This window comes from Furipterus horrens, unplaced genomic scaffold (assembly GCF_987537825.1).
Source record: "Furipterus horrens unplaced genomic scaffold, mFurHor1.1.pri manual_scaffold_6, whole genome shotgun sequence".
Lineage (NCBI taxonomy): Eukaryota > Metazoa > Chordata > Mammalia > Chiroptera > Furipteridae > Furipterus > Furipterus horrens.
Genome location: NW_028327176.1, coordinates 133,381,759 through 133,393,524, shown reverse-complemented (window position 1 = coordinate 133,393,524; position 11,766 = coordinate 133,381,759). Strand labels below are relative to the sequence as shown.

The window sequence follows — 11,766 nt, the reverse complement described above, 5'->3', positions numbered from 1 at the left end:
GACCCTACAAATTGTAAAATACTAAAAAATGGTTGGGTTTGAAGTCACTATGTTTTAAAGTAATTTGTTACACAGCATTAGATAACTGGAACAGTAGTGGTAATAACAAAACAAAAAATGTAGTTTTATTAAAATTGTTACATAAAATGTGAGAATGGAAAGCTAGAGAAGGAAAACCATGTTTGATTAACTTAATAACCACTACCATTTACAGAATATAGTTAATTAAATTCCCTTGCACTATTTCAAACTCCATTTATAAATGTAACACATTTGATCTTTTTAAAAAACACTTTAAATTCTGGTAGGACAAACATAAAAACGCTGACAAGTAAAGCATTCCTAAGTACCTAAACATTTAGTGAATCTCAGGTTTGTACAGACCTATTTCAGTGTTGATTACCAGTCTCTGGTGATAAGAATGTTCTTTTATTCCTTGTACAGGAAGAGCACCTTTTTCATGGGCAAGTTTATGACCCATTTTTAGGTAGAAAAGCACTTCCTGCATATGCTGTTTCTAAAGAGACTTTAGCTTAATATAATCAATACACCAAAGCAGCACATCTTGGGGTGGCATGTCCTGAACTTTAATGCTTAAGTGGCATATTTTGGGATGGCACATTCTGCTACCCTTTAGTACCTGAATCCTTTTGACATGACCCTAGTGTGAGAAATGCTCACAATAAAACACTGGGACACAGGACTTGAGCAGTAACAAAGGCAGTTGTTTATTCACAGATCTGCAGCTATGGACGCAGCCTAAAAACCAAATCAAGGTACGCACCGAAAAGATGGAACTGGCTATTTTTATCCTAACACGAGTAAAGCTCCCCCACCCCTTCCCCTCTCCCCCTCCTTCTCCTTCTCTGTTTTTTCATGCTGGATACTCTGGAGTTACAATCTAACACTATTAACTAAATTAACTGAGGGTGAAAATTAACTGAGGGTGATCTGGTTATAGGTCTGTCTCCAGCTCTTTGAAATTTCTCTCTTATTTGCTGAGCTGTCTAGCTACATTTTCCCATGACTATCTCCCCCCGCTTTGATCTCAGCTATCCTTTGTCCTCAGAAGCATTTGTACTGAGCTGCAGAATGCCCCTTTTCTGATTTGTAAATATGCTAATACTGTTAACTCTGGCTCAGACCCTCTAATTAAATTTGCCCTTTGCTGCTAATTATTTTCTACTGATTTGGCAGTCACCAGCTTCCTTGGCACTTACAACGCCCCCTGTCTCTTTTGGGAAATTGACTATTCAAACCATTTTATTTATTCCTTCAAACCTAAGAAGGATTTCTCAACTTTTTCTTATAGCAAGGATTTCCTTTGGCCTCTAGGAGGAGAACATTATGAAAAGTTGCTGGCATCTGTTTAGTTAGTGCAGTCTCAATTAGTCTCTGAACAAAACCTCTGATGCAGGAAATATGCCTGCTACCACTATGAGGGATACGAGAGCTGATGAGATCATTCCTTTTTAATTGCCAAACCAATTTTCTAACTATCCTGTTATAGGATTGTCGATGCCTGAGTTTTCCAATAGTTCATTTGCTACAGTAGTCAGTCTGTGCAGAGCCTAGTGATAGCTCCATCAGGGGCTGTATTATTAGGGATAAAGGTGCAACACTGGCCCCCGAGCATTACACATACACATCCTTTTTCTGCGAACATCATATCCAATGCCAACATATTCTCCCAGGTCACTTGACTGGTGGCATCTAATTGTTGAGCTATTCCTTCTATAGCATTTCTAGTATAATTGATAGACCTCTCCTGGTTATAATAAATATGATTTATCCAATCAATATTTTTATTAATTGTCAACCACCAGAAGAGCACTGACTCAAATCCTGCTGCTATTTGATTTTTAGCTTTAATTTATCTGGACCCTAATAACATTGATGTAGATGTGAGGATTGAATGATCCAATAGGTGTTGTTGACCTCTTTTGTCACTATTTTATAGTTAAAATCCCTCCCATTTCCTTGGGGCCTTGGAAGAACTAAAGCTACCTGTATAACCAAGATACTAGCTACCAGCCATAGCCATGCAAAGGCACCCCGATAGCTGTCTTCTTCCCCTATCCCCCAACAACAGGTTCTGGGGAACTCTTGGGAACCTTCCTCTGTAACAATTCCCTCTCTCAGACTTAAGATCCTTTATCTTATAAGGAACAATGGGTGAAGGTCTTGTGCTCCCCTAGCTGCTTCAAGCTGGACATGGTCATCATTCTATTTACCCTTGGGTCCAGAAATCCCTAATAGAGTGGGAGTGAGGAGGGGAGGGTGGCCTTCTCACATGGGGAAGGATTTTGTAAAGTCCAGGTCAGTTGGCTGTTCCCGGGAAGCAGCATGCTCAGTTCCCAAGGGCTGGCACTGCTGAACAAACTGGCATCCTTGTTGTATTCTTGGGGCAACAGATTTGGCAACAGGGTTAAAAGGCATAATTAAAACTATAACCACTAGATGACAACAGGCAGGGATTAATGTTTAATGTCCCCATTAGGAAAAAAATTGGCTTCTTTGGCTGAAAATGTGCAAGGCATGTCACACCTGTTCAAAGTCCTTTTGCCCACTAAACTTAGTTTGGGCTGAGGGGAATATTTTTAGATTTCCCCCTTCTCAGACTTCTGGGCCCTTTCTGTCCAAGCTATGGGACAGAAAGAGATAAAAAAGTTTTAAAGTGAAGCCCATAGACTGTCCCACATTTTACCAATCCAACCACTTACTTCTGCCAAACCTTTGAGTCTCAGGAGGCGGCGATGCAGATGGGCTTCTTAAGCAGGGCCTATAGGTACAATTATTCAGGTAATGAGATTATAGGCTTATGCCCTATGCAAACAGGAGGAAAAATATATATGTTAATTCACATAACATAACCCACAAACCAGTCTCTGAGTCTGCAAGACTATGGAGACATTCAGTTACAGGGCCTTTGCTGGAATGATATTTAACAGTGGCAATTCAACAGGTCCTCCTTGCCTATAGATTGAACATTTTTGATGATGTTATAAACCTAGTTTTAACTTTTAAATGAAAACAAACTTTTGAAGACAGTTAGTTGTACTAATTTAAAGTCCACCACTGAGCATTGTTATTTTTATTAAATCATAATCTTTCTCCTTAAGATTACCCTCCTTGTTATTAAAGGGACTGCATTAAGTCCAGTTTTAATTTAGCCCATTTATTTGTATAAACAGAAGAACATCAATTGAATATATATTATCTTTAAGTCTGCTTTGCTGGAACTCACACTAGGAACATTTAGGTTGACTCTCAGTCTGCCTTTCTGGGCACAGAAGCTGAGCCACACTCTTGCCGTCTGGCCTTGCCTGTAAAACCCATGCTTTTCATAAGTCCTTCAGGTTTTCCATTGTTCCTTAAGGTTTCTCCTAGCCATCTTTCAGGAAATTAACCTTTGTTCCTTCCCTAGAAAGATTGCCCTGAACCACACAACCAACCAGGGTATTAGGCTTTTTCCTCCTTGGCTTTTATTAGCCTTGAAAGTCAATTCCCGTTCCTCAGGGCTTTCTGGTAACAACCAGAGCCTAGGCATGCCTCCTTCAGGCATGACATCCCAGTCAAAACTTCAGTTGACAAAACCACCATTAACAAGTGGTCTTATTAGTTTTATGCAAAGAAACCTTATGTCATTACTTACTTCTTTAGAATGCCAAATACTAGAGGAATCAGGTAGGGAGAAAAATATATTAGCATGAAGGAAAATCCTTGTCCTTTAAAACTGCATTTCAATGCATTATACCTTCCATTACTAAAACCATACGATTTCTTTTCAAAACATTCACAAACTTTTAACAAAACTTCTAGATACTTCTCACAAACCTTTTTCATTTCCATGCCTTACACTTTCCCTTGTTTACTTTCTTTCATGTGAAGTTTTAACTTTCCCTGGGGAACCTCAATTTTTCCTTTCAGAGCATAAACAGAGAAATATTTCAAAACACAGATAGCTAGGCCCTCTCTCTCCAGTATGTCCACTGGCCTCCTAGAGAGATGTGCCCTTGGCAGAGACATGTTCACTTGCTCAGGCTGGAATGCTCATCAGCCCTGAATGACCCTTCCTGGGTCCTGGGTTTCAAAAGGAATTCTCCTCGACCAGTTTACAGATTACCTTTCCTAGGTCTTATTGGTCAAAAACAGATATAGAGAATTCCACAACAGGACAGACCAAAATACACTTTTTATGACATCAGCACACACGCAGCTGGGGTTTTCTTTTCCCAGGTTTAAAACTTCCATAACTATTTCCTTTTTATTATTACTTGCCATAGAACTTCTGCAACATTTACAAACTTTCTAATACTTTTTACTTCTTTAAATTTAACTATAACATGCTTCCAATCCTTGTTTTTTTCCACACTGTGAAGGACTATACTCAAACTCAGTATCTGGCAGCCAAAAGTTCCTAGATTTGCAGAGATATTCTGCAGCTTTTCAAAGTTTTGCTTCTCCTCCTTTTTTCTAATGTACACTTTTGAGCTTTCCTGAGGAGTTTTTCAATTGTTCTATCTGGCCCATTCATTTAACTTCTCCAATTTTTGTTTTTACAAATATCTGGCCAGCCTTCATTACAAAGGTGACTTTAAAGAGTCCCTGCCCTAAAGCGTTCTCTGGATCTAAACCAGAATACTTTCTTATCTGGTCCCTGAGCTTCTGTAGGAATGCTGATGGAGTTTTATCTCTTTCTTGCTATATTTTGAATGCCTTGGAGACGTTCTGTGCTCAGGGGAATGGACTCCTTGATTCCCCTGATGAGGAGACTCCTAAGGTGTCTCATCTGGGCCCTATCCTCCAGCCTATTATTGTTCCATTTAGGATCCATATTGGGAAACTTGTTTGGCCCGGGACAATTCCCTGACCAGGGGGATGCTTGCTTTTCCATATTCTTATAGCAGCACATCTGATTATTCCTCTTCCTCTCCCATTGAAGAGGATGTCTAGAATGGACATTAGTTCCGTCCATGTGTAACAACACTCTTTCTTAAGATATAGGCATGTCCCCCCCGCTGAAGCAGTGAGGAGGTTTAGGGCCCTCCAGTTACAGTCCTAGAGGTGATGTCGATTGGCAGCCGAGCGGCTACCACTGCCACTTGTACCACAGTTTGAAGAAGGGTGGCCTGAGTTTTAAAAGTGTCACCTTTTTTTCCCCCCTCCTCTCTGTGTTGGTGAGGCAGACATTCTGCTGTTTCTGTAACCTGTAGCAAGTTAATTATCCTACTGTTTTCAGGACCTCATAGCCTTTTAGGGGATTAGATCGCTACTTGGCTAGCAAACTTAACATTGCCCCTCCTTGCAGCTCTAGCAGGGAGTATTCAGATGCAAATTAAATTGCTAGAGGTTACATGTGGAGGAAGGAAATGCTGCAAGAGATTTCTTTGGGGAAATTCTCAAGGTCCTGTTTGTATTGCTCTAATTCCCTTCTTGAGTAAATTGCTGCCAGTGCCCTGCTGGTTGGGCACCTGTTAGATGTTCCCAGCCTGCACTGTCTGTCCACAGTGCCTCTGCCTGGTTGGCTGCAGGCTGGCCAGGGCTACAGGGTGGCGGGAGACAGGACAGAGTCCCAGTCTTTATCTTCCTTTTTCTTCTTTTCTCTCTTTTATTTTTACAGGGAAGAAACCTGCAGATCTGTTGGTAGGTGGTGACCAGCAGAGAGCACATTCCCTCTCTTCTTTAAAAGCTGATGCCTGATTACTCACATATAAGGCCAGAAAATAGATTGCCCCTTTAATGGATTCTTTTGGCCAAAGGAGACAACAATATTTTACCATTTTCTGTTTCCCCTTATTCTGGATCTGGGGATCTTCTCTCCACTAACCCCGCTGTGAGCTCAACCACCCATACTGGAAATTTGTCACCCACAGCCCATGAACTCAACCACCCTGTACTGGAAGTTTCTTGTCCATGCCCTGTACATTCTCCCTAATGGACTATTGGATAGAATGTCCATGGGGCCTTCCTTGGCTCCACTTTGTATCCCTAGGCCTAGAATTTTTATTTCCCATCCTCAATCTTAAAATATAATTATTACTTTCTCTTTTATTATTGAAAATTTCAAACATACAAAAGTAGAAAGAGTACAATGAACTGCCCTTACTTGACATCCAATTTCAGTAATTCTCAACGTATTGCCAATCTTGTTTCATTGTACCCTCTTCCTTGCTGATTATTATTAGTTTTAGAGCTTACTTGAGGTATAATTTACACACCATAAAACTCACCCATTGAAAGTATGCAATTCAACAATTTTAGTGAATTTATAGAGTTGTGCCACCATTGCTACAATCCAGTCTTAGAACATTTCTATCACCCCAAAGTGTTGCCTCATGGTTGTTTCAGTCAATCCCTTCTTCCATACCCAGGTAATTACTGATCTGATCTACCAATGTAGTTACTCCTGAGCCCTTAATGTTTCTGTTGCTGCCCAGCTGAAAGTCTTGGGATTTCTCTCAAGTCATCCTGGGTATTCTTTTTCACACTCTTCTGTGTTGAATCTCTCATTTCCTAGATCACATGTCTTCTTTTTTCTTGGTTTACACCCTCATATAAAGGACACCCATTTCAACAGATTCCTGAGGAAACTGTGTGTAGGGAGGAAAAATAAACTTCCCCCTGCCCTCTTGTTTTTGGCTGAAACCCCTGCAATAAAACAGATTAACAAGAGAAAAATCACAAAAAAATTTACTAACATGCATGCTTCATATAAATGGAAGTATAAATGGGAGATACCCAGGGAAAAAGTAATTAACTCTTCAAGTGTGGTCATTTTCATCCATTGTTCTATGTCCTCAGGGAACTGTATCAATCTTATTGGAATTTTAAAAAGATTATTTATTTCGAAATGTTTTCTACCCCATTTTCACAATTCATTCAATTCTGGAAGTTCTGCACTTCATTTGAGTTCCCCCCCAAAGCAAACATGCAAACCCTAGAAAAAATTTGAGTTCAAATACACTTTTGAAAGTTTGTGTCTAGTGCCCTAAATGCTCGTCAGTACAGAAACATGTACCCCCTTTTAAAACTTTTTAGGTGTGATTTACAAAGTGCACAAGACTTGTGTGCAGTTTATTTTGCTTTTTTATCTACCAGAGTAACCCCCACCCAGAGCAACATAATGAAATCTTTCCATCTCCCTGCCCCTTTGCAGTTAATAACCTCAAAGGCAATAATTAGCCTGACTTTATTATTATTTTGGTTTGTTCTTTAAGTTCAGGTATATGTACTTTTAATTTTATTGTACTTTTACACGCTTTTTAACGGCTTCAAAATATCCTATAACGCATATAACATATTTTATTTAAACGTTCTCCAACTTAACACCTATTCCCAATACTTAAGAAATGCTGCAAGGAGTGTGAAAGTTATACTTGTGTGTTAATTTCCATAGGTAAGAATTGCTGGGTCCGGATGGGCGACTGTGTTTCTCTTTCCTATCACATCTTTTTGCGTGTTTAAGCGGAGCGAGGCAGGGCGGACGGAAAATTACACGCCCCCGAAGTCTCCCTCTCTTCTCCATGTTGCCGAAATCGTCAATCTCGCTGCCCGGTCGCGCGTTGTCTCCCAACTACACATCGCTAGGTACCGGGCCGGGGTCGAATGAGCAATTCATGGTCGGAAACTCCTCCCGGAACTGGCGCGCCAGTGACGCCAGGCGTTTCCGGCTGTCGAGGGGGCGGGGTCAAGCCGCCCAGCCCTGGCGGTCTGGGTCGCGAGGTGATGACGGAGCGCGCCGCGTGCTCCCCCACGTGTGCAGCAGCACTCCCTGTGCTGGAGGGACTGCGCCAGCTGCTTTTCCTAGGGGGTGTAGTTGTTTGCTGCTACGAATTGGGAATCCCGGGGGCTGCGGGGCTCCGAGCGTGAAGCGGTGGTGGTCGCCCGCGGTAGGAGACCCGCGGTCATGGAACACCTTTTGCTAGACGTGGCAGCCGCGCCGCTGCATTTAATCGCTACCAAGAACGAGAAGAGCCACAGCGAGCTGGGCAGGTTCTTGACCAAACAGGTGAGAACCGTAGCAAGAGGGGAGACGCCCGGCCGACCCCGGCCGTCCTTTTCGCGCGTGCCCCGCAACCCTGAGCGGTGACATGCTGTTTCGCGGAGAGAGAGAAGCCGCGTCCTGTCACTCTGCTCCCCTCCTGAAGGCTGGCCAGTGGCGGAGGCGTTCGCGCGTGTTTGAGGAGAATGGGAAGAGCCCTTTTCTTGTTTTAACTTGAGGGAGCCTTCCCTTTCTCTATTGACCCCCATGCAGCGCTTTAGCTCCGTGTGGTAGACAGGGCCTCTGTAAAGAAATGTGGTTTGTTTTTCTGCAATTGAGGTGGCAGGTCTGCCCTTTTGCCATGTGTTTACCTAAGTATTCGTGTTTATGTATTTTGACGAGGATGGGGAAATAGTTTGTTGCATTTACTAGATAAAGTTTTAGAGCAGTGGTTCTAAACCTTCCTAATTCTGCGACCCTTTAATACAGTTCCTCATGTTGTGGTGCCCCCAACCATAAAATTATTTTCGTTGCTACTTCATAACTGTAATTTTGCTACTGTTATGAATCGTAATGTAAATATCTGATACACAGGGTGTATTTTCATCGTTACAAATTAAACAATTAAAGCATAGTGATTAATCACAAAAACTATGTAATTATATATGTGTTTTCTGATGGTCTTAGGCAACCCCTGTGAAAGGGTCGTTCGACCCCCAAAGGGGTCACGACCTACAGGTTGAGGACCGCTGTTTTAGAGAATCTGACACATTGTCTTGTGAGAACCACTGGTGTAGGGTTTGAGACTATAGTAATGCTACTGGATGCAGAAGCTATAAGAAAGTTAAGTAGAATTAAGGGGATTGGGACCCCTTTGCCTCTTTACAAATTCTGACCTCAGGCAGTCTTTCAGGTTTGTTTCTTTCCATTTCAGAGAAGAGTTGATTGTATTGCCATTCCATTTTCCTCCAATTTTTGGAAACAAAATGATTTTATTGGCAAGTAAAGAGTTTTGAAATATTGGTTCTCATTTGAGTTTGGGATCTGGATTAAGAATTTTTCAGGATTGTGCCTCCTTTGTGTTCTTTATGTAAGTTGGTGACACCACCGTCTCTATCCAGTAATGTCAATATATTATAGAGAACAGAGGGTCCTCAACACTTCATTGTTTTCCTTCACGTTTAGCCAAGTTCTCCTGATTTTACTTTCTCAGTATTGAATCTATTCCTTCATCTTCATTTCTACTACCACTACCGTCCTACAATTCTGACTCCAGTTCCAGTGTGTGGGTTTTCCGACAGCACCAAGCAGTTCTCAGACACCAGTTGTGTGTCCTAGAGTATAACTGAAGTCTTAACATGAAGATAGCGTCGGATCCCATGGGTTAAAGGCTCAGTCCTAGAAGACTGCTATTCCCACTTCAGACACTAATTGTAAGACTAGGTTGTCACCTGTGCTTCTGACTACCTGTATATTGGAGGTTTTGACTACCCCTTCCTTGGGTTTGATTAATTTCTTGGAGCGGCTTATAGAACTCAGAGAAACATTTTAAGTAGATCACAGGTTTATTATAAAGGGATATAATTCTGAACTTGCCAAATGGAAGAGATGTATAGGGCAAAGTATGTGGGAAGGGGTTTGGAGCTTCCATGTTCTCTTGAGTGAGCCGCCCTCTCTACGAGCTCATCAATCTGGAAGTTCTCCAAATCGTGTCCTTTAGATTTTTATAGCGGCTTCATTACATAGGCGTGATTGATTAAATCTTTGGCCATTGGTGATTGAACTCAGTATCTAGCCCATCTGCCTTTGTGGTTGAACTGTCTCTAGCCCCCTGCACTCCTCAGAGGTCAGGAGCATAGGACTGGTTGGTTCTGTCAACCAGCCCTATCCTTGGGTTCTTTCCAAAATTCACCTATTTCACATAAGGGATGACACCTTTACTGATTCCATCACAGGAAATTTCAAGGGTTTTAGGAGCTCTGTGCCTGGGATGAGGTCAAAGACCAAATATATATTTCTTATTACAAATCACAATATTACACATCCTTACCTCCTGGATCCCTTGTCAGTGTTCAGGAAGAGCAGACTGTGTAGCATGCGTGAATACTGGCACTGGAGTACGGCTGAAAATCAAAGTCATTCTCATTAATTGCTTTTAGGGACTTTGGGGAGAAGTTTACTTAATACCCTTAAGTCTCAATTTCTTGATATATTCCACATGGTAGTTGCTAAATAGTTATAGGGAGTAGTTAAAAGTAGAGACTGGAGCCAGTTTCCGTGACATGGATTCCTGATTCTGCTGCCAGCTTTGTGACTTTAGCCCCTTTTTTATTTTGCAGTTTTCTTGTCTGTAAGATGGGGGTAATATTACCTACTTTATGGTTTGCTGTGAGGATTAGATGCCTAGACTTTTAGTAAGTACTGTTTATAAAAGTGATTACTATTGTTATTTCTGTAAATAAGATTGTTTTGAGATCTAGGTATAATGCATATGAGGAGCTTACAAAGTGTGCCTGGCACATAGTAATTAATCAGTACATGTGAACTATAATAGTACTTTTAAAAAACAGCTTTGTTGAGATATACTTCACATACCATATAATTAATCCACTTGAGTGTACAGTTTTTTGGTTTTTGCTATGTTCACAGATATGTGTAATTGTGATCGCAGTCCATTTTGAAACATTTTTTTTTTTGCTCCCATACCCTTTTTTAAAAAAAAATTTCTCATCCAGGATATATTTTTATTGATTTTGGAGGGGAAGAGAGGGAAGGAGAGAGAAAGAGAGAGAGAGAAAGAAAGAGAAAGAAACATAGCCGTGAGACAGAAACATCAATCAGTTTGCCTCTTGTACATGCCCTGATTGGAAATCGAACCCACAGCCTTTTGGCATACAACTACATGGGTGAATGTCAGAAACATTATACTGAGCAAAAGAAGCTAGACAGAAAAGAGTATACACTGTATGAATCAATTTATATAAAGTTCTAGAGTACGTAAATAAAATCTGTGGTCATGAAATCAAATCATTGGTTGTCTAGGGTGAGGGGGTTTGACTGCAAAGGAACATGAGAGAATATTTGGGTTGATACTAGATACTTCAGTTGTGATGGCAATTACATGGTGTGTGCATATTCAAGAACTCATGCAACTATAAATGGGTACATTTTATTGTTTGTAAATTGTGAAAGTCAAACTTAAAAAGTTAAATATCTGTTTCCTCTCACAGTTCTCTAGATTTCCTTTTGAAGAAAAAGTTCATTAATTTATGTCCTCTCACCCTGGCCAGGTGGCTCAGTTGGTTGGAGCATGGTCTTGTACACCAAAAGGATGTGGGTTCGAATCCTGGTCAGGGCACATACCTAGGTTGCGGGTTAGATCCTTGGTTGGGACAGGAGGCAACTGATAGATGTTTCTGTCTCACATAGATTATCTCCTTCCTTCCCTCCCTTCCTGTCTTTTCTTCCTGTTTCTCCCTCTCCCTCTCTTCCTCTAAAGTCAATAAATGTATCCTTGGGTGAACATTTAATAATAATAATAGTAAATAATTCTTCTCTGGAGGTTTTTCCCTAGGTCACAAGTGTCCATTTGAATAACATGTCTAGGACAGGTCGTCGGCAGCCGTCCGTCTCGAGAGACGATGGTGTAGCTTCTTAAGTGTCTATCTGCACCGCCGAGAATGGCTGTGCAGTCCGACTCGGGAGTGACATGGCATCTGTCTCCTCCCGTGTTGAATCGACATCTTGCGATGACGCTGGAGTGTCCTCTCCAGTGGAGCTGA

At 41.3% G+C, this 11,766-nt stretch overlaps 1 protein-coding gene across 1 annotated transcript in view; it reads left to right on the top strand.

Moving 5' to 3' along the window:
• Positions 1-7,879: 7,879 nt before the first annotated feature.
• Positions 7,880-11,766, top strand: part of MDN1 (midasin AAA ATPase 1) — a 160,646-nt gene continuing 156,759 nt past the window's right edge. The window contains exon 1 of the mRNA XM_090279673.1: positions 7,880-8,011. Within this exon, the coding sequence (XP_090135799.1) occupies positions 7,910-8,011 (102 nt within the window). The 5' untranslated portion in view covers positions 7,880-7,909. The remainder of the gene's footprint in view (positions 8,012-11,766) is intronic.